The sequence below is a fragment of the Astyanax mexicanus genome, chromosome 9, assembly GCF_023375975.1.
Source record: "Astyanax mexicanus isolate ESR-SI-001 chromosome 9, AstMex3_surface, whole genome shotgun sequence".
Classification (NCBI taxonomy): domain Eukaryota; kingdom Metazoa; phylum Chordata; class Actinopteri; order Characiformes; family Acestrorhamphidae; genus Astyanax; species Astyanax mexicanus.
The window spans coordinates 31,253,925-31,278,552 of record NC_064416.1 but is presented as its reverse complement, the minus strand read 5'-3'; the positions used below and the strand labels follow the sequence as shown (position 1 = coordinate 31,278,552).

The window sequence follows — 24,628 nt, the reverse complement described above, 5'->3', positions numbered from 1 at the left end:
TTTTCACTTTTGGTATGGGTTTTTGTTGACGGATAAGCAGTGGAAAAAGGTTTTGCGCCATATTTTCGTCTCATTTTAACAGATTATTTTTTGATCCCTCTCTGACAATTCTGTCTCGTTTAAATGATTAATTATTATACAAAAACAAGAAGGACCGACAGGTGGCTTTCAATCAGAAGCAATTAAGCTTGTGCCTAAACAATAGTACCATTAAATACTTTAGCAGGGCTGTCTGATTGATTGACTCATTTGATGGACTGACAGTCAATCAATGCCGCCTTTTCATTTATATTTAAAACACTCAAAAAGTAGTCTGTCTGGCAGCATATTAGAGTGAAAAAGTCAATTTTCGCTGTGTTCCGAAAGACAACGGCAAGCTGAGGATGGTACAAAGTGAGCTGTCACAAAAAGCTCCACTCAAACAAAGACAAAAGCACCCCAGGAGCGACAGAACGCACATCCAGAGAGAGAAAAAGAAGGAAAAGAGGTTCATGCTTGGGTCTGGCTGGCTATTTTGGTGTTGTTTCAGCTTCAGTGCAATCAGAACTCGAGTTAAAAGCTCATTTGGGGAGACTAGAGCTCTCTGAGCTGCCGGACGCACGAGATTCGCCAAAACGAGCGGAGCCAAACTGGGTTTATTCATGTTTTCCAGAGATACACTCATTTTCTTCCTGTCACCTTTGATTTTCCCCCTCATCCGATGACATTCCCTACCGTCCTCTTCCTCCAGGTCATCTTCATTCACATTCCTCATTACCCCCGAGAAAGGCCTATCACACCGAGACAAGACAAACACAAACAAATGACTCCACCTTCTGACAGGCCTGACGAACGCTCGTGTTGAACCCGGGGCTCGGCATGACTCAATTTACCGAGAACACTTGTCATCTGATGGTTCAGAACGGACACCATAAACATTGTGTCCAATTTGTCCGCTGTGGCATGCGAGCGGCATTAGGCATTGCGTTCAGGACGCACTGAATATTCGTCCTCGCTCCTCTAGTTTGTCTTGACTGCATGTTATCCCGAAAAAAAAAAAACAGCATTTGTGATTATTTGCATTTAAGACCATTTTACACCAATGATATCCGCATGATATGGGTTTACACATTCAGCAGGTCTTGCTGCTGGGTGGCGAGACCTGTAAAGTCAAACAAGCGCAGGATGATAATCTACCCAGATTTCTCTCTGTTTATTAACAGTAATCTTAGATTTCCAGATTCCCACTGTAGCTGGATGCAGCAATATTATCATTAGCAGCTAACCGCGGTTAGCGCTAGCCGTGTTCTGGTAACCCAGGGGATATTTGTTACGTGGGACAAGTTGGGGAACTTGTCCCACGTAGCTTGTTTTAACATGTTAAACACGCAGACTACAGTCCGATATACTCACCTCTGAACGTTGAAAGAGCTAGCGCCTAGCACAATTAACAGCTAATGCTTATGCTGCTCCAGCAGTGCTAGCCAGGGTTAGCAGAAGGCTACAGCCTGATAATACTCAGCTCTGAACAGAAAAAAAAGCTAGCGCTGAGCACGGTTAGTACTGCCGGAGAACTAAACTTTTTAGTTTAAACTTTTTAATTCTGTACTTCAGAGGAGTGGCTTTAATGCTCCTTACAACCTGACTGGTAAAATTCATACATAAGGCAAACCGGATTAATAGGTGCACTGATGATTTTTGGGAAAAGAAAAAAAAATTGTGAAAAAAAGTGTGCCTTATAGTGCGAAAAATACAGTACTTTTTTTTTAAAGCTCCATGAACTCCCTCCCTAAGTAAACACAAATAGGTTATATTGAGCTCAGCAAAAATGATTGAGGTCATGTCCATATATTGGGTGATTAGTCAATTATGTAATAATTTTGACAGATCTCTTTGATGAGAATGTGTAATTGCATAAGTGTGTTGTTAAGTACTTTTAAAACATGCATTGTGGATGAATCTTTAATCATTTTATTAAAGACTCTCTCTCACTCTTTTTTAGTTTATCAGCTCTCTCTTCAGTTCTACTTCTGTGTTTCTTTAGTTTATTAATGTGTGAATGGGCAAAGGAAGACGTTACCATTCTGATATCTCAGTGTTCGCAGTGTCTTTGTATCAGCACCATTAGAAGCACTGTGCACTACTTCCTTAAGTAATCAACAAAACGTATGTTTGACAGAATTAATATATTTGGCATTGCAGGGACCTAAGGTAGCTCTGGAGATTGACACACACTGACGGTGAGTCTCAGAATTTGGGGAACTTATCCAGTGTGCAAGATGGCACATGAAACCAATGAAAAAAAAAACAGACTAAACTCAATTATTATAAGTTGATTTAACTTAACTTATGATTCCATTTGAGTGTTTAGGTGGCCACAAAAGTTCGCCTGACTCAAAGTACATTTTACATTAAACAGACGTAATGAATTTGAGTTCAAACGCATTATGAGTTTACAACGTTGAGTCTCTGAAGAAATCTCATGAAATGCTTCCTGGAGGAGGACGTTTTAATGAACACCACAGCTGTAGATGCAAGATGTAATAAAACCCATGCTTTCCTCTATTAAAGGATGCAGCATGTATTAAAATAATTTATAGTATTTATATTTATTCCCACAATCTCAGCATCGCTAACAAGGTTAGCAGAGTTGCAGCTTCTAGCCTGTAGTGTACACAGCAGGGACGCCACACTTACAGAAGGCCATACTACCAGCATATAAACACAGATAAACAAAGACATGGCATGAACAGTCACACTCCCGCCCACACACACACACACACTGTATCCACACACTGTATCCACAGGGACCAAGCGCATCTGTCAGCACTGTCTCTGGCTGGGCAAGTGAGGGGCGATGGAGGCAGGATGGGGGAAGGGGGAGGTGTTTAGGCCCTGCAGGCCCTGCAGCATTAGCCCAGGACTGAAATGCCATCATCTCTAATGTCACCCGTAAAAAACACGCCTCAACCTTTGACTAAGTGCTGGTGCTGAGGCCTGGCAGCCAACGGAGAGAGAGAGAGAGAGAGATAGAGAGAGAGAGAGAGAGAGAGAGAGAAAAGAGAGAAAGTAAGGCCATGATGGGTTCCTACTACTCTCCCACATGTGTACAGTGTTTTAACCCATACTACAACAGCTCCTCCACGCACAAACCTGAGGTGGGGTTGCCCCAGAAATGCCAAAATGGGCACATAAGAGCTGAATTCTGTAAACTGAATTCCATATACCAATTTCCGCTGTCCATGTCTATTGTAAATACAATATACAGTACAGACATTAGTAGCGGAACCCCTGCTCATTCGTTGCTTCAGTATAAAAAATGCACTAGTATGAGTGATCTATTATAATCATTTATTTATTTTATTGTTGATGATTATGACTTACAGCCAATAAAAACCCAAAACACAAAGTCTCAAAAAATAAGAATATCATATAAGACCAATTGGTACTTTTGGTTCTGTGGGCAGTGTGCCAAGTCCTGCTGGAAAATGAAATCAGCATCTCCATAAAAGTTGTCAGCAGAGGGAAGCAAGAAGTGCTGTAAGATTTTAGACTTCATAAAACGGATCAACTCCAGCAGATGGCGTGTCTCTCTAAACCATCACTGTTCATCAGTAAATTTTACATTTCATTTGGAAATGAAGTTAGCAGAGTCTGGAGGAAGAGTGGAGAGACACACAGTCCAAACTGCTTGAAGTCTAGTGTGAAGTTTCACCACCAATCAGTGATCACCATCCTGCTCCTAGTGTTCTTTTTAAAGATTACACTTAAAAAGCTTTGTGAGACAAAAATATTTTTTTACCCAAAAAAAAAAAAAAAGAAATACAATTCTATTCGGTTCCTGTTCTGCTGCATGTGGCATGTCAGTGTATAGTGTATTGCATTTGTTTTTTTACACAGTTTTAGACAAACTGAAAATAATTAGGCTGTATCTATTGCAGAACTTTGCTCATTGTGTTCTTGTGATAATTAGCATTTTTAATATTTTCTCGGTAATTGTTGATTTTTCACAGTTTGTCTCTCAAGTAAACATTAATTATTAAGAATTTTGCTGGTTTGTGACTCGTTTTTTTTTTTTTTTTTTTTTTTTTTTCTTGGCTCCTCACTGTTGCTGCTGTGAAGGTCAGCTGAAGCTGTGCCTCAGACTCAACCATCATTCTGACTTTCCTTTTTTTCTCTCTCTAAAACTCTGACAACATTAGACTCATCAGATGTGTCAGGCTTCCGAGAGCCTCCCTGCAGACAGTTTCGACATTTAACTGTAATTATGTTTAAAAGCGGCGGTCAGGGCTGAATTATTTTTATCGTGTAGCCTGGAAATATTTTGCTTCTGCTGAATGCTCGAGCAGAACGATGAGGGGATAATTACGAGGGCATTTCTCATGGATGCATGGTCGCCATGACGTCATTCCTCTCAAAAAAAAGTTGGTACTTCATTTTGTCTGTGCCTTTGTCAGTTTTTGAGGCTTATAGAGTAAAAAACATATTGTTAAAATCACAGTATTTATATTTTTTATGACTATTCTAACAAAGCTCAGTATTTTATATCTCTTGAGCTCCACCTCCTGATTTTATTTTACTCTCAGCATGCTCTGAGGATTCTTTGGAGTTATTAGGGGGTTTATGTTGTAATATATATATATATATATATATATATATATATATATATATATATATATATATATATATATATATATATATATATATATATATATATTTATTTTTTTTAGTTTAGATAAATAAGATTCAGTTGCAGTGGTTACACAGGTGTTGGGTTGCAGGGTGAATAAGGGTCTCCACTGCTGCCATTTTATTACTGAATGAGATAATTTCTATTACTAATTACTAATTTATCCTGCGATATAGATGTTTCATAGTCCCATAATTATTTCACAAATCAGTTTTCCTGTACATTCATTTTTCATTTAATATTACTGAGTGCTTCATGATTCCCATAGATATTTTATTTTTGAATTTTGGGAAAAATTATAAGGGTGTAAGTTAACAAATAATCAAAAAATGAACAATATATGAATATAAAAAATAAAACTAATACCGTCTGAAAATGCAAAAATAAAAATGCTAAGTGTTATGCTAAATTAACACTTTTAAGAGTATTTGACTCCATACAATGTTGAATTAACTCTTGTGGTAGAGGTTTGCACACTTTAGAAGTGGGCCCATATGTTATTTAGAACAGTGCTAAATACGACTATTTAAGAGTTCCTTTAACACTTTGAATTTTACATTATTTTTGCTGTTTATGTAAAGTTCTTACACATTCTGTGTCAGAAAAATTATAGTAAATATAGTAAATCTAAAGATCCTTTCATAACTCCTGAAACCACTACCAAAAACAATCAAAACCGCACCTCACTCGTAAAAAATGAAGCTGCTCTTGTGTGTGAGGCTATTATTGTCTATTATGTGTGGAAATGAGGGATTTCCCTCAGGTGCGCTACTGCTACTCAGCACATACAGAGCAGGTGCAGCTACTTGTCTGATTAAACATGAATATACCTGCAGCAGCACAGTGATGATATCTTGTTAGAAAAATATATTTAAAAAATGACTACCAGTGCACATTCTCTCAGAATAAAAAATAATTTAAAAATCCCTGAATGACACTATACTCCTTGGAAAACACTTACACTAGAAAGATGTATGTGTGTATTTGCAAATTTGTGCATTTGTGTCAAAGTAGCTGAAGTAGCATTCATTAGAATGGTGTCCACAAACATTTGGTACAAAAGCGTCTGCCAAATGTAATGTAATGTTATGTAATGTAATGTACAGCATTGAAATATATTGAAATATTGAAATAATAAAAATAATAATCAGATATTGACATAAAATCAAAATCAAATCAAATCCACCAGTATAAGGCCGGACAGATGGGACGTTAGTATGTGGCTAACGACTCTGGCAGATCTGAATAGATTTGAACAGCCTAACTAACTTGCTAGCCTAACTTGTTCTCATACAGAGTTCCCCAATGGTGGAACAAACTACCTTCCACTACCAGATCAGGAGAATCTCTCGCTATCTTTAATAAACTCCTGAAGACAGAGCTCTTCAAAGAGCACTTACTCTCCTAACACCTCTAACTAACTACCTTCTACTACCAGATCAGGAGAATCTCTCACTATCTTTAATAAACTCCTGAAGACAGAGCTCTTCAAAGAGCACTTACTCTCTTAACACCTCTAACTAACTAACTAATTCTAACCTCATCTCCTTCTTCCTCTTCTCTACTCCTCTATCCCATTATTTCCCTCTGACCTCCTTAAGGCCCTATCTATAGATGCTTTATTTTTAACTTCTATTATTTTTGTACTTAACCTCTTCTATTATTTGCACTTCAATATTGTAAGTCGCTTTGGACAAAGCGTCTGCCAAATGTAATGTAATGTAAAAATGTAATGTAATGTAAAAGGAGAGAGCCAGAAGGTAACATAGACACAGAGACCCCCTGAAACACTGGCATCCACCCACTCCACCCTCCACAAACCTGAGTGACCCATGAACCCCTGGATCTGCAGCCTTATATAAGAGGGAAAAAACATTAATTACCAAAAGCTAAATTTTTAGTTTGGACTTGAAACTGTGTCTGAGTCTCAAATATTTTCAGGAAGGTTATTCTAGAGTTGTGGAGCTTTATAAGAGAATGATCTTCCACCTGCAGAACTTATCTGAATTTTGTGAACTTCTAGGAAACCAACACAGAAGAAAGGAGACATTATCCCATTCTTGATCTTCTGCATTCATTACATTTTTTTTTTCTTTAGTATCAGAAAAGTAATAACTCCTGATGACTCACAACATGTCCTTTCAATCCCCGTGTATTTTCCAGCTTCAGCACCCATGTTCAACACGAACACAGTGACCATCATCGCCACCATGGGTAAAGACGTTTCTCTGGAGTGCAGACCACGAGCTTCTCCCAAACCCAGGATCACATGGAATAAAGGAGACAGGAGAGTCCAGGCCAGCAGGAGGTAAGAAATGACTGGGTTTTGCTCCAGAATTTTGATGCTGATTAATGTTTCAGCTGATATGTGGTTGGATTGGTTGAGAGCTTGTTAATGTGCCAGTTTTAATTTTTGATATGCACTCATTTAAACATTTAAACAGTATTTTAATAAAAAACACAATGTTCACGTTACACAATAAGAACAGACCAAGAGGACTTCCATAATTCACCTGGCCTTCCCACCATTAGCATGCTGGCCAGTGTTAAACCTCACTCACCAGATAACATCTCACAACTCATACAGGAGTTTTGCATTCTCTAGCTGTCTTCTGAGGTAAATGTCATTCATATAAGTATATGAATTAGCAGAAGTTTCTTCTATACAGGATTTATTTTTCCTTATTGCATAAATACTTGGTACTTTTAAAGTAAAGTATATCTGATTATCCATAATGAATCCTGATATTTAATAGGCTTTTTGACAGCAAAGAAAGGTGATTATAATATTATACGATATATATACGAAGCTGGTTTTAATGTTGTGGCTGGTCTTTGTTGGGTCGGCATATGAGTAAAGTATATTATAAGTAAATATATAATAGAGTATGTATTATAATATCTTATTCCATATTCCAACTTGGAAGCAGGAGCGAGTATGTGGGGGAGACCGAGAGAGATAGACAGATAGACAGAGCAAATGAGATAGAGAGAGAGAGAGATAGGGAGAGATAGAGAGAGAGTCTTCAGCACAGTGACTCTGTTTCGACAGTTTGGAGGAAAATGAAGCAGAGGAAAGTAACGGATAGTTCCATAGGTATTAAAATTAGCCTTTATGCTAACTGTACATAAATCATAATAGATAATAAACAGCACAACAGCGCAAACAGCCGTGAACACACTCACACAGAGTTTCTATTGGTCCGTTCATCAAGAAATTTTGGAACAGTTTAAGGAACAGTTTGTCTGTTCAAATTATGTAGTAAACTAAAAGTGTTTTTCATTGGACAGCGACGAAATGTACTATGATGCCAAAATGTGTACCTGTTATGCAACAAGCATAGCTATATTTGAGAAGGCCTGAATACTAGGGGTGTGACGAGATCTCGTGGCACGATATTTCTCGTCAAGCTTAACCTGTCTCGCGGGGAAAAAAAAACAGTTTAGTGTGGACTTTGTAAGAGGGATCTGGCAACACAGAAGTGATAGCAGCGAGTGTGGTGGCTGAGCAGTGAGAGCAGCTCTCAGCAGAAGAGGAAAATTCAGGCATTTGCATAGAAGATGCTTCTGCTACTTTTAAGTTGTATGTCTGTCTGCATTTTGGCTCCAGTGGAAAAAATAAACGGTAACAGAGTGACCAACAAGACACAAACCATATATAAATACTGTAAGTTAGTATCTGTTTCATAGGCTAATCATAGGCTAATCCTACTAATCCCTTAACTCTGTACTGTATTTAAAATAAAAATGTTCTGTCTCTGTTTGCACTTCTTAATAGCATAGTCTTAATATGACTGGTTATGGTGATGCATTGTTAAATTACAAGAGATTTAGGAGAAAAAACACAAACCATAGGCTTATTATGACTGGTTGTGGTTTGCACTTATTGTTTGCTCTATGTAACCTAGAAAAGTTGTATTTTTATTTTTTATTCTTATTCTTATTTCTATTTCTTATAGAATCAATGTGTGAGAGAAACCAGACTGTTTAATTTGCGTTATATGATTTTGTCAAATAAAACTGTAGTTTTCAAGCCATTTTTCATTTTTGAGGTGTTCTTTAAAATTTTATTTTTAAATCTCGTCTCGTTCTCGTGAACCCAGTATCGTGTCTCATCTCATCTCATGATATTAGTGTCTCGTCACACCCCTAGTACTTATTGTTTGCTCTATATAAGACCTAGAAAAGTTTTATTTTTATTTTTTATTCTTATTTCTATTTTTATAGAATCAATGTGTGAGCGAAACCGGTCTGTTAAGTTTGCGTTATATGATTAATAAAACTCTAGTTTCATTTTTGACGTTTTATTTAAAATTTTATTTTTAAATGTCGTCTCGTTCTCATAAACCCAGTATAGTGTCTCGTCTCGTCTTGTGATATTAGTGTCTCGTCACACCCCTACTGAATACATTTTTGGCATTCGTGAATCGATTCAGAATTGTTAACTTCCGAATCGAGATGGACCAAAAAAATAGAATTTCCCAAACCCTAATATTAAAGTAAACTACCAATATTAGAATATCAGTTTAGCCTGTTAAATAACTATTCACAATTTTAGAGCTAGATTTGACATACAAAGAAAATAAACAAAAATACTAGGAGACAGACTCTTTTACCTGTTGCTTTAAAAAATTATATTAAATCAGTTATGGATTAGTTTAGCTGTACAGAAATCAGAATAAAAAATAATCCCTGACAGTAAATGACCAGTGATTGCACACTCGGATCCTCTCCCCACATCCTCAGAGTTGATGTTTTTTGGCTTTGAGTGTGTGTATTGATTGTGCGCGGGAGTGCGGTCATTATTAGTTTGATTCAGCCCAGTGATACTCCTCAGGGTCCGGCTCTTTAATTGATTCCAGCTCCTCGTGCCATTTAAAACGTGCTCATCAGCGCGCATAAATTTACATTAATGCAGACCCAACACATTCTTAATCAGTGTTTATGCTGCTGATTACACGCCTCACGCTGCGGACACACCGTGTTTGTGTGCGCCGTGAAACGCGTTTCAGTTAAACCCCAATGAAGCTGTTTTACATCTGAATGGATCGATGTGGAGCCGCTTCGGCTCCGTTCCTCAGTAAACCGGCCCGCTGTGAGCGGAGCGAAGGATCCGACCAGCTCCTGGAGAAACAATGGTCACCACGGAAAAGATACCCAGCCAGTAAATTAAAGATGCGGTCGATTCTGAGACCAATCCGCCGTGAGAAACATGACAAACGCGCTGCCTACGGCAACCTCAGAAGCCCAAACCCGGATCAATAGTCAGATTGTAGGCGGACTCCCAGCATGTCGCGGTATCGGCCGCGCTGGTTCTCAGCTCTTTGATGCTGAAGCAGTGAACAGCTGGTGTCCTGTTCCTCATGCTGGGTTTTACTGCAGAACTCAGAACACTGTCTTCAGTTCTCTTCCTGGAGAACCACGAGGGAGTGGTTCTCTGCTCTACTGCTGTGACTTTTACTGTTTCTGCAGTGGCTGATAACTTACCGACATATAGTTAGGCCCATAAAGTTTCAGACAATAAATTAGTCTTCATTATTTGGGGTTTGCTGCCATTTTACTGGAGTTGAAACTGTATAAATGAGATCCTGTTGGAGCGCTGGTTCGAATCCCGGTCAAGCAGCTTGCCATCAGCTGCCGGAGCCCTGAGAGAGAGAGCACAATTAGCCTTGCTCTCTCTGGGTGGGTAGATGCCGCTCTTTCTCCTCATTACTCCTAGAGTAATGTCAATCAGGACAAGGCGTCTGTGAGCTGATGTATCGAAACCGATTTGCTGTGCTTTCCTCCGAGCGTTAGCTCTGTGATGCTACTCAGCAATGCTGCATCAGCAGCAGTTCAAAAAGAGGCGGTGGCTGACTTCACATGTATCAGAGGAGGCATGTGCTAGACTTCACCCTCCTGGTGTTGGGGCATCACTATGTGACGATGAGTAGCAGTTGAATGGGGACAATTGGCCCATCTAAAATGGGAGAAAATGGGGAACAATTAGAAATGAAAAATAAATTCGGTTGAAGCTTTGACTTCAAGATAATGAATAAAATATATTAAATAAAATTATCCTATTAGTTTTAGGAAATACATCCAATTTTCTACGAAGCTTCCTCATTTCAGATGCTCAAAAGTAACTGGACTCAAAAGCTCAAAAGCTATTTACTGGTCTGCATGGGCTATTCCCTCATTAATCCATCATCAGTAAAGCAGGTTAAAGGTCTGGATTCCTAATGTGGCATCTCCATTTGGAAGCTTTTGCTGTGAACCTACAGTATGTGGTAAAAGGCTAAATCTGAATGGAAGTGAAACAGAACATCATGAGCCTGAAGAGAGAAATAGCGGAAATGTTAGGAGTGGCCAAAAACAACAGTTTGGTACATTCTGGGAAAAAATAGCACAGTGGTGAACCTTATGAACTCAAAAGGTCCTGGACTTCCACAGATTACAACAGTGGTGGATGATCACAGCATCCTTTCCATGGTAAAAAAAAATAAAACCCATCACAACATAATCAGTTTGAACAGTAGGGTAGTGGCAGTTACTCCAACAAAAGCAAGATATACTCTTCCTTATTAAGACTGAATAAGCAGGTGTCCCAGTATATTTGTTCAAATATTGTACCTGGCTGCTTTCTAGCTGCTAAGGCATCACAAGTCATCTAAGGAAATGCGAAGGAAAACTTATATTAGAGGAGAATTGAATGTCATCAGCGAAGACAGTGAATGTGGGGACGATGAATGTTTCTGGAGGACAGCCACCTCAAACATAATCAAAATAACTAAAAATAACTTAAAATAACTCATTTTCAGTTATTTTGACGGTGCTGAAACGACCTGATGTGAGTCTCATTGAAAATGTATTAAGGATTGTGAAATTGCGAGTACCTCAGTGGCACTGTTGCCACCCTGAGGCATTTGCCAAGAGGAATGGGCGAGAATGCCACCGCAGAGCTGGGAAACGCTGATTACGTCCTTCTGTAGATGCCCCGAAGCTGCACTTTCCAACAGTGGCACATAATATAATTAACTTTTAGCATCTTAATCCTTTTTTTTCATTCAGTTTATTCAGTGTTGATTTATACGCATCTTTATGTTTCTGTAATTAGTGATTAGATAATTATTTTGTTACAAAAACTAAAAAAGTCATCTGCAGTGTGACATGAATGTGAATAAAACCACTGCATATAGTGTAAATTAAATAACAAAAACAAAATGATTATGACTATTCTATTACCTTCACTATATCTCAGCAGCAAGTTTGTGTTCACCTGGATTAATTTAATGAACATGATGGTTTAATTTCATGTAATGAGGAATTGATTAGATTCTCTACTCTACTACACACCCATGTCTATGAGTTTCTTTTTTATTTCATTTCATTATTTGTGGTGGTATCAATGGTAATGCAAAATGCACAAACTTAATCTGGAAACGTAGTAAACTGAGTAAAGAATAGAATAAAAATGAACTTAAACTTGCCGTTTGTCGGCTCTCAATGATGTTCTCTACCTCAGTCCCAACTCTGAGCGCAGCAGTGCCATGGGGGCAGGGGCAGGAGGTGGGGGCTGTGTTTGTGCCACCACTGCTGAAAAATATCCCAAAGAGGAAACACTGTAATACGATTTGAATTAAATGTCATTGTTCATTATAATTAATTTGTTCTTTTTACTAATGGTGAAAGTACTTTTTTTGACATTCTCCACTCAGTAATTTCAGTTGGCAAATATTTAGTGTTTTCCTAGTAAAAATGTGTTATTTTTAACTGTATTTTTCGCACTTAAAGGCACACCGGAATATAAGGTGCACTATGAATGAATGTTTTTTCTGGTCTATTTTAATACATAAGGTGCATCATATTATAAGGAACAATTTAAAGACACTATAAGGAACTTCTAATTCAGCCGGTCTCGCGGCTCGGTGGTGGGGGGTTGGTAGCAAATTAAGTTAAGTAAAGTTAAGCTAATTAAACAAAACTGTAATAAAAAAAGACTCTTTTAAAGTTAAACAAGCACTGGATGTAAATCTACAACGATTTTTCTCCTAAACACTGTCTAATTGGGTGGGTAAAATGATTTTGTTTATTTACAGTAAGCTTAGATTTCCAATTTTTCCAGCACTGAGGCTGGAGCATTAGCATTAGCGGCTAACCGCTCCAGCAGTGCTTGCTGGGGTTTGGAGCTATCGGTTAAAGGCTGATAATACTCACCTCTGAACGGGGAAATAGCAAACACAGTTAGCATGTAATGCTAATGCTACTTCAGCAGTGCTAGCCGGGGTTAGGAACATGCTACAGGCTGATAATACTTCCCTCTGAACGGGGTAATAGAGAGTGTGGTTAGCAAGTAATGCTAATGCTACTTCAGTAGCAGGCTACAGGCCGATAATACTAGCAAATAATGCTAATTCTACTCCAGTCTTGGTGCTGGAGAACTAAACTGAAACTTCTTTACAACACTGTACTTCAGCGAAGTGTCTTTTAAAAGGTGCACTAAAGATTTTTGGGAAAATGTGAGGATTTTAAGTGCACCTTATATACAGTATTTATTTACTTTGATAATATTTTTACCATATCATACATCCTTTGCTGCACAGTAAGCAGAATATTGTATTTGTATTGTATTCAGTATAGGCTTTTTCAGTCCGGGCATGCAGTGATATGGCCATCACAGTCAGGGTAAGTGAAGCAGAGTGTACAGCCTTATTTACCTCAGCCGAGCTCCAGAATCCCTAATATTCCGGATCTCTCTCCTCCGAGTGAACTGACAGCTCAGCCTCTCTCTATCTATCCCCGTATCATGCAGAGTGTGGGAGGCGGCTGATGGAGAGCGACCGTCAGTCAGAGTGAGTGACGGAACTGAAGTTATCGGGGCTGTCGAGAGCGCTCGGCCGCAGCTCGGTAAGAGAGCGGCGTGTTTATTAACGCAGCTCGTCCAGCAGATTCATCTCAGCACTGCACGCAGAGCGCCGCCTAATCGATGGCGTTTGATTTGATCGCTCCTCTCGCCTCCCCGGAGAGAAAATTCCTGAAAGAGCGTGATATTTGAGATTTGATAGCAGTCTATCTCGCGGTAACAAGATGCGGTGATGTCGTACGCTTGCGTGGCTTGGCAGATAGGAAGTCATGCGAGAGAACATGTATCAGGCCGTTCATGAATGAGCGGATTCCGTATTTTCCATTAGAGCCCAGCGTGTACAGGCTTTTCCCAGTACAGTTTACAGTATTCTGTACATTTTTCCTTTGGAAAATCACCTAGACAGTATACAAAGTATCTATTAATGTATTGTGCAATTTTCTGAATAATGTATGAATATAGTGGGATATATGAGTAATTTAACATTAAGTAAAGCTTTCTTAGTTTAAAAAAACTGTATGTTTGTATAAACTGTCAAATACAGATATTTATTTAAATATTGTTTGGTAATACTATGAATGTCACCTTTATTAGACGGTATAACCACATTCATAACATATTATAATGCATTCATAAGGCATTATAAACATGGATATAAATATTTAGAAAAATACATAACCCATTATAGCCATGTTTATTAAGCATTATGACCTGTGACCATAATACATTATAAGCTGTGCTTATAATATATATGCTAAAATAGTATATATCTATCATTAATAATCTAGTCCTACAATGAAAGTTGTTATAATACATTATATTTGACTATAAATAATATTATATTCAAGACAAGAATCATTTATCAGTGGTTAAAAATACATTTATAGGATTACTGAGGGTGTGTTTATAAGTTGGAAAAATTTTTTGTCATGATAAAGTCTGCAAGCAGGGACTGAGTTTCTTGCTATGGATGTATAACATGTTATAAACACAGCTATAAATGCATTATAAGTTCATGATGCATAATAAACATGGCTATAATGAGTTTTTATATTATATTTTTTATAAATATACATGTATAGCCATCTTTATAATGTCTTATGAATGCATTATAATGTGTTATGAGAATGTTTATAGAGTCTTATAAAGATGACATTCATAGAAAATGTTACCTTTTTTATTATTATTATTATTATCCACTAGTCTAACAATAAGGCTCTGGTCACTGAATGCAATTTGAGACCAAAATATTTGACCAAATATTTAACAACCAAAACAATTCAAAAATGTTTTTTCCTTGTGTTTGTCAGACTAAGTAAAAAGGCAGAATAATTTATGCTAAACAACGACTGTTTTTTTTTTTTTTTTAAGTTACAGGGCTCTGTCTTACTTCCTGTGTAAGGCACATCATTATGCGTTGTGTAAATAGGAAAGGTACTTCTAATTATATCTACACTGCTCTACCCTGGCATGTTGGTCCTGAAGTCAGGTATGTTCAGGTAAATTTCTGGCGTATTGCTATCTTGGCAGTGGAAAACACAGATGTACCACTGACTGACATGATCTTGGACAGAACAAACTACCAGATCATCATTGCAGTATTGGCCCATAGCTTGTGCCTGTTTCCAGCTATGCACAATTTTACATATTATGTGGGCAAATATTGTGCTTGTGTTGGTGTGTCTGATTGGACGTTAAACATGTTTAGTAATTTATATGTAAATTTAAAGTTTTGTAAATGTGTAATGGCTTTTTCTTTGTAAAGCAAGATGAAAAACATTTAGGCTATTTGTGCTAATTAGTTAACAGAGTGTTGATAAAATGTATAAAAAGAATTGTGTGCATTATTCAGCATTCAACCATCAGCCTTATTAATGTTGGTTCGTTTTTGAACAATATCTAGTAGAAAGCCTTTTTTGGACAGTAGAGACAGTAGAGTTACTCCACGCCCTAATTTCAGAAGAAAAAATTAATACATGTACAGGTGTCCCAACACTGTGGTCCATATAGTGTATATTAATTAATAAGTCTTTTTTGAAACTTGATTGAGACTTTCAACAGAACCAAATGTACTGAGTTATGACTATAATAATAATAATAATAATATAATAATCTACATTAGATATTTTCAGTAATAACTGTGATTTTTTAGCTCAGCAGATGGAAAGAAGGCAGGATTCCCCTCTCACACAGAACAGCAGAGCTTTCATCTTCAGCCAGAAGAAGAAATCGGGCCAAGCCAGCCTTCCCCTCACCCTGCTACACTGCTAACTCAGGTTCACATTTAAATTAGCATAGAATTACAAAGATCACAGTAATCATGCATGCGGCTAAGGATGTCCATTAGTGTAACATTATGCACTTAGGCCTGATAATGTCAGCTAGTTAAAACCTGTGTCGGAGCAGAATTTAAAAAATATGAATCTGAATCGTTTCATAAGTTTATGTTTCGCAAAATATTCGCCTTCATTACCACCCCGTCACAAGCGTCAGGAGACTGCGTGTTCAAAAACAAGCACGGTGTGAAACCACTGTACAACATAACCCGAGTGCAGCCAGATACAGAAAACTCTCTCTCTCCCTCTCTCTTTTTTTCTTGCTCTATCTCACTCTCTTCTGCTCTCTCCCACATGTTCACAAACACCTCTTCTGCAGACCCAATACCGAAAAAAGTTTGAAAAAATGTGTAAACAGTAAATAGCTAAAGTTTATATAGAAACAGAATGCAATGAGTTTGTTGTGGTGTTTTGGCTGTTTGAGAGACAATCTCGCATACAGCATTTGTGGAATGTGTAAAACTAAAACACTAAGTACAAACCTTAAACCCTTAGTAACTGGATACCCCTCTCTAGAGTGCATCTTTCAGGCCATACAGTACAGTACATACACTGTAAACCCATATGTTGTTTAAACTGAAATGATTTAAGTCTGTTTTATGTAAAATTTCAAACTGAGATCTTTGAGTTGAACCAACTTATAATAACTGGCTTTAGTCTGTTGCCATTGGCAGCTTCTTTTCCATTGGCTTCTGTCTCAATCTATTTGCATACTGGGTTTGTCCAACAGTTTTTGACCCTCACCATCAGTGTGTAGTGATTCCCCCCAGGCTACCTTACAAATAAATTAAGTTCCCCTTTAGTTGTAATAACTTGATGTTTTAATTTATGCTAAATGTTTTAAGTAAATTCAACTTATCCGGTTCCAGTTTTTACCACAGAAACACAGCAAAGCTAACAAACACCACTGTCCATGCAAACCATGCAAAGCTGTAGACCAAAATTAACACACAACCAGTAGTTCAGTAACAGCTACAAAAGATAAAAAAGATGCGTTTAGAATAACAGAAAAAGGCACTCATTAACAATGTTTTAGTTCATTGCCCCTTACTTTTATATTTGCTGTTTCAGAGTCAATTTCATAAGCAGTGTTTGTAGAATGTGTAAACCTAACGCACCTAGTAACGACCTTTAACCCCTAGTAACCGAATACCCCCCTCCAGAGTGCGTCCTTTAGGCCATACTGTGAATACCACAGCAGCCCAGCAGAACTTTCAAAAGCTGCAGACCACATTTAACCACAACCAGCAGTTCAGTAGCAGATGAATCTGAATCTGAATCTGAATCTGAAGTTTATGTATCGCAAAATATTTGCCTTCATTACCACCCCGTCACAAGCGTCAGGAGACTGCGTGTTCAAAAACAAGCACGGTGTGAAATCACAGTACAACATAACCCGAGTGCAGCCAGATACACAAAACTCTCTCTCTCTTTTTTTTTTCTCTCTTTCTTGCTCTGTCTCACTCCCCGCTGCTCTTTCTCACACATTCTCAAACACCTCTTTTACAGCATCAATTATAAAAAAAGTTGAGTATGAGAATGAGTAAACTGTAAATAAATTGAAATAGAAACAGGATGCAATTTTTAGTCACAGTAGAACACAAATTAGATACAAATGGAAAGATCAATCGGCTGGGTATCGGTATCGACAGACACATATTAGGCTCTCATTAAAAGACAATTTTTCACTTCACTGTCCCTCACTTGTTTTGTTGTTGTTTTTTGGCTATTTGGATGTCAATCTCACATACAATAATTGTAGAATATGTAAAACTAACACAACCTGAGTTAAGGATACCCCCTCTAGAATGCATCTTGCAGACCACAGAGCTAACAAACACCACTGACCGTACAAACCAGCAAAAGCTGCAGACTACATTTAACCACAACCAACAGTTTATTAGCATCTGCAAAAGATAAAGGAATCGTTTTTTGAATAATAGATTGTGTTTAACGCTAGATAGGCTTTTTTTATTTTATTTTATTTTGTTTTGCTTTAAACTATCGCAACATTGTGATGTATTAAATTGTAACCCCTGTATTGTGATACGTACTGTATTGGCAAGTTCTTGCTGATACACAACACAATCGCACACAAACACACACACACACACACACACACACACTCACACACACAGACACACATGCATTTACAGTCCCAGTCCTTATCTTACAGGTGCTACGCTCTCTTTAGTCCCTGACCCTGCGCATATTTATCGCGGGTGCTGCCGGTGTGCGAGTGGACACAGTGAAATTATTTACCCGCCGTTTCTGCTGACAGTGGAGCTGCTGCAAAGCAGGCAATTTATTCTGAGACATAGCCACTGGGACTAGCGTGCTCTTTTAAAATGCTCCTGCAAAATGGGTTTACTAGCCAACAAGTCCAGGACAATGTGCGCACACACACACACATATATATATATATATATATATATATATATATATATATATATATATGTGCACACACCTACACGCACAGAGGTGTGCTAAAAATGTTCACGCAGCACAAAGCAAGTTTTCACCTTGACACCTACTCCACTTACTACTGCCTTCGCTCCATTCCCTGCGATCAATAATTTAGCGTAATGCTGTGGCCTGCATTCACACGCTGTTCGCCCTTCCAGTAACCATATCGTCCAGCCACACTGTAGCAGATACAGTGATCTCAGCATGACGCGCTGCTGCGCTCAGCACTCTGCCCAACCTTATATACAACTCTACACATCTCATTCAGCAGTGCAGAGATTGGTTAGTGAGAGGTATTTGTTTATAGATTGTAAATTAAGCTGCATTAATGTATAGCATATGAAAAAAAAAAAAACTATTGAAACACCAGTTTCTTCATTGTTTCTTCTGAAATCAAAGGTATAAAAAGAGTTTATCCTGCTTTTGTTGGAGTAACTGTCACCACCCCACCCCAACTCACCCCCAACTCCTCAACTATTGGATGGAGCTCCATCATTTTTGACTTCATCATTTGTTAAACAAACCAAAATACTCTGTGAAGCATTTAGGTGGCCAGGAGAGCCAGTTTCATCATAATGTGTTTGATGGTCTTTGTGACTGCATGGAAAATCCTTTAAAGTTTTTTAAATTTTTCAGATAGACTGACCTTCATTTTTTTATTATTTTTTTTCTTCTTCTTTGCTTAGTTGAGTAGTTATAACACAGGATCAGAACATGACTCAAATATTCACTATTCACTGTATACCTGTAACTCTACCTCTTCACAACTTTACAACTGATGCTCTTAAACACATTAAGAGGCAAGAAATTCAAGTAATTAACTCGTGATAAGTTCAGCACAGCTGTTAACTGAAAGCCTTTCCAGATAATTCCACCTCATAAAGCTGATGGAAAACATGAAGATATGTTTTTCTTCATAGCTTGAAGGACTTTTCAACAAACAACAATGATGATGTGCTACATGAAATATAACAGATATCAGACTTTAAGACAGGGCATCGCTATTGTTGAAATTCCATTGGTGTTTTTATGCAGGTAATGGTGGATTGGTTCTTTTAGCTCATCAGACTTTGTATCTCTTTAAAATCATATCAAGATTAAAATGTAAAGATGCCAAATGTTAACCTTGACTCAAACCTGCCATTCAGCCATTCAAATGAACTTATCCTATCCAACAGAGACAACTCTTGGTTTTCCTTTCCTGGGGCCGTCCTGATGAGTGCCAGTTTCATCATATCATTTTTAATGGTCTTAGTCACCGCACTTGAGGATACTTTTAAAGTTCTTGAAATGTTTCAGATTTACTCACCTTTGTATTGATTGACCTTAGAATCAGATCAGCTTGCTATTGATCTTTCCACTCTACTGTATGAGAGTGAGGCTGTTGAGATGCCAAATCTTTGCGTCAACTCAAACCTGGATTCAGTCGTTCAGCAGGCGGCTGTGAGGTGTATTATTATTGGTATTATTATTGTTTGTCAAGATAATGAATTCCGCGTCTGACGTGAAACAATGCTGAACTCACTCCCAATCGCATCACTCAGAATTTGATCATTTCATTAGTTTAACACATTTAATGGATTTTCATATTTCAGTCCTCTCTGAATCAAATTCCCGCTCTGCGTCGGAGGCTCGGGCTGCAGAGTCTTCCACAGAAGGATTTTGTGACATTAGCCGCCTGCCGAGGAAGCCCTCAGTAGATGGCGGGCGGTTCAATGGCAGAGGAGCAAGGGTGCGATCGAAGCCGCCCCGCGTTTATCTGCCATTGACAGCTGTGCTGAGTTAATGAAGGTTTGTAATTAACATGGATTTCCGCTAATGTTTGAGGCTTTTGTATTCTAAATGGAAAGTATTAATCCCATTAGTTTTAAAGTATGAGGAGCCGACCCCGTCAGAATCCCAGAGCGTCACCCTCTGAAACTCCGACAGTTGTCGTAATTGCGTAGAGGAGGAGGAAAATACTGTTTTGCAAACAAATGTTCATTAACTTGTTTAAATATATATATACAGTCAAAATTAGGACAAAATGTTCAAACATCTGTTCATTAAAACTCAAAAATATTGAGAGATAGCAGTAATATAAGTAATCTAATAAAACTCATCATTTGTGAAGGAAAGTATTGTGTGGAAAGTAAGAACATCCACACAGATGGTCTAAGCTGGTCTTTGATGGTCAAAGTGATTAAAAAGCTGCTTGTCCAGATAAAAACATGCCTTCACAAAACACCATAAATTAGTGGTGTCAAACGGTTTAAAATGTAATAAAATTAATCACAAATAAATCCTGTGATTAATCACAAATAATCTTCCTTTAAGCTAACCTTTTGATAATCTGTATTTAAATATAAAAAAAATATATTCTGCGACTAAATCATGGGTAATATATATATATATATATATATATATATATATATATATATATATATATATATATATATATATATTATTTTTTTTTTTTTTTAATGCTGGCATTTAACAGCTAAATAAAACTGCTAATGCATCTTCAGGCTCTGTCAGCTTTGTCACATGATTAATTCATTTACATTTTAGTCCCCAAATTAACTAAATGCCTTAAATTGTTAATATGTTCACAGGCCTACTTAACCCTTGTGTGGTGTTCGGGTCTGTGGGACCCGTTTTCATTTTTCATCAAATGATACTAAAAAAACAGTTTTTCTAACTCAAACTCATTGGCATTGGCTCATTTTTTGTGAAAAACATATATCAAAACACATTTTTGATAAACACACACTGTACACCCCCCCCCCATTTATATTACATACAGTATGTTTGGCCAAGGGCTAATAAACATTGCTTCATTTGTAAATTTGAAACTAAACAAATGTTCTACTCATATCTTGAGTTTAATTCATTTTCTTTTACATTTTATTAAAAAAACTAATTAAAAAATGAGTAGTACATTTTTTTAAGAAATGTAACATAAGAAAGGTAAAGGGCAAATATTAACCATGTAAGCTGTTTACAGCTGTAAGGGTTAAAGTGTTTCAGGTGTTGTTTTGTGCTATTTTTTCTGCAAATACATCTTAAGATGTGCAACAATACAGCGCTTCTTCTGCGTTCTTTTCAATGTAATATGTGCAGCATGTGGTTTTGCAAAGACTTGTTAAACAATGCATGAAAAATGGACATCTCTGTAAAAGATGTGGTATTGAATGATCTCAGTGCACTTTTCTGCATTAATGCTGCATCACAGAATTGTACTGTCACACCCCCCCATAACATGATAGACCCTGGCTTTTAGACTTTTTGGTCCATTTGGTCCATAAAATAATGCAGCGCTTGCGTTCCAGCATCTGGCATTATCCAACATTGCTAATGCTGCATTAGCATGTTGGTGACTGGGTTCATCCAACATCGCTAACATGGCATGAGCATGCCGGCAAACAGGTTCACCTGTTGTCATTAATGTGGCACTATTGTGTCGGCGACCAGGTTTACCTATTGTTTTCTAATGTGATGTTAGCATGCTGGCTATAGGGCTTATGGTACCTAACTTCGCTTGAACTAATAATCAGCAGATTCCTCAGTCTTTACGCTCTCCTGCTGAAAGGTTCTGCTGCCCAAGTAGGTCCAACCCATGCTGTGTAAGCGTTCAATGCCTTTTAAGCGTGTGGAAAAGCCATAAAAACACTTGCCTTCCATGCTCAGAGCCGTACAACTCTGCACTGAAAAGCAGCCACTGTTTTTTTCTATTTGCATTTTTTCATACAGGTCTATAAAGTATGCTTCAGAGTGCTGCCATATAATACACATTTTTGGAGGCTGGCTGTTTAAGAACGTCGTTTAGAAGCAGACTACTGGACAATTCTTTAACGATCCAGATGTGTTTCGGATATGGCATCACTTCAGGGAGTGCATTTTGGCACCTTTATGTTTAAGAGTGCAGCGGGCACCCCGAGTGTTTCCCTAACACGTTCCTGCCTGAGTGGGTCGTTAAATTCAGGCCCTCGCAGCGAATGGCCTGGAATATATTTTTGGTGGCTCTGAGGAGATGTTTAAAGTGACACTTCCTTCGTCAGAAAGGCCGATTTGCATATTCCTTATACCCAGCGGTCCCCGCCATGTGTCCTTCTTTCTGTCTCGGCGTCCTTGTCTCTCTCTTTCTCTTCTCCCTTTCCTAGTCTCTCTCTCTATATTTTCTCTCTCTCTCTCTGTCTCTCTCTCTCTCTCTCTCTCTCTCACAATTTCTCTCTCTTATCCCCTTCTCTTATTCCTGTCTCTTTCTCCTTTCCCCCCTCTCTTTTTCTCTCTCCTCTCTCCTGTTCCTCTTTCCCCCTTTTTCACAGTCTCTCTCTCTCTCTCTCTCTCTCTCTCTCTCTTTCCCTTTCTTAGTCTCTCTTCCTCTCTCTTTTCTCTCCCCCCCTCTTTCCCCTCTCTCTCACAGTCTTTCTCTCTCCCTCTTTTATCTCTCACCCTTTCTCTCTCTCTCTCTTTCCTCCTCTTTCACAGTCTCCCTCTTTTAGTCTCTTCTTAGTCTCTCTCTCTCTCGCCCCTATTTAACCCCCCCTCTTTCTCTCTCTCTCTCTCTCTCTCTCTCTCTCTCAGTCACGGCTTGGTGAATTCCCGCCTGCCAGTTCTCATCATCTCCTCCTGGGTGAGAAGTGAGGAAGCTTAGAGCTGTAAATATGTAAGCCAAACAACATAAGACAAATTAATAGGGCGGAAATGAGACTGACGTCTCGCTTTCATCCCGACTGTTTGGATTCGGCTGAAATTGAATTTTAATAAAATGATTACTTTGTAAATATTCATCCTCACACCTCCACCGATCCCAGCTCACAGAGAAAAGAGGAGAAACAATGAATATGTGGAGGGAAATCATGATCGGTCACCTCTGAGGGGAATTTACAAGTTTTTCTCATTCAAACTCCTGGAAGAGCTGAGTGTGTGAGCTGATCCTTTGAACTTACAGTTACTATCAGTAATGATACAAGTATAAAGTTTAATGTCATAAAAACTTTTACTTTTAGTTACCTTTTGTTCTTTAAAACCAGCAGTGAAAGTTCAGACTCAAGCAATACACAACTATATTGGTATTTAGATGTATATTCTTTTTTTTTTCCATATGAAAAAAATTGGAACCATGTAGTGCACCATGGCAATTTCATAGCAACACCTTAGCAACAGCCCCTTTTCTTATCATCCATAAAATAACACCTTAGCAACCATAGCAGCACGAAGCAACAGCTTAGCGACTGTCTAGGTGCATCTTAAAAGATGCTTAGCAAAACCTGAGCAACCAACCTAATGCCAAATTAGATTTGTTGTGTAACTTACAATATAATAAAACTAAATAAATGCGTTCAACTACTTTATGTTGCACCCATTGCTGACACAGATGTGCAAGTGCAAATTGTCTTTAAGCAGATGAACACAAAACCATTGCCACCATTGCCTAATGGCAGGTGTGACCTAAAGGCCTATAAACCCCCCGGTATTGAGCGGTGGAGCAGTGGAACTGTGTTCTCTGCAGTTGTAGTATGTCTATGCAGTTGTAGTCACAGATTAGCAGACCTGGAAGAATTGAGGAATCTAGTCTGAAAAGGAAGAAGAAGACTTTAAAGAACTCTCGAATATGAGCACCGAGTGGTCCAACAGGAGATTAGAAGATCGCTGGTTTGAATCCCAGTCATGCAGCTAGCACAATTGGCCTTGCTCTCTCTGGGTGGATAGATGGTGCTCTTAAAACTTTTCCCGCTCCTAGGGTAATGTCAGTCAGCAAAAGACGTCTGTGAGCTGATGTATCGGAACCGAGACGCTGCGCTTTCCTCCGAATTCTCTGGTTACAGGGCAATGCTACATCAGCAGCAGTTCAAAAACATACTGTGGCTCATTTTAGATATGTGTTGAAGGAGGCATGTGCTAGTCTTCACCCTTCTTGTGTTGTGCCATCACTTGAATCACTAAAACTGGGAGAAATTTAGAAATAAAATGATAAAAAAAAAAAAAAATCTAGAATATAAAAGCTTCCCTCCAACTGTAAATGGAGTGTCTGAAGCTCAGACTATAGCCCGGGCTGTGTTCAGAGCTGGGGAGTGTGTTAAAAAGCAGGAATGGATTGATGTGTGAAGTTGAGAGTGAGAGTAGCGAGGCTGTAGAAGGCAGATCCTGGTCCGTATGGAGTGGAGCGCTAAGGCCGCTGCATTATGCATGGTCAGCCTCCGTGCTGCTTCTTTTATTTAAACTCCTCTCTCTCTCTCTGCGATCCAGTTTCTCAGGACTTCAGACGAGCGCTGGCACGAGCTGCCTTTGTTTGAAACTAATTCATTATATCCGTGCGGAGCGAAGCAGCTC

At 38.3% G+C, this 24,628-nt stretch overlaps 1 protein-coding gene across 1 annotated transcript in view; it reads left to right on the top strand.

Annotated features, from left to right (window-relative positions):
* Nucleotides 1-24,628, top strand: part of cntn5 (contactin 5) — a 394,897-nt gene that overhangs the window by 306,223 nt on the left and 64,046 nt on the right. The window contains exon 14 of the mRNA XM_049483448.1: nt 6,833-6,977. Within this exon, the coding sequence (XP_049339405.1) occupies nt 6,833-6,977 (145 nt within the window). The remainder of the gene's footprint in view (nt 1-6,832; nt 6,978-24,628) is intronic.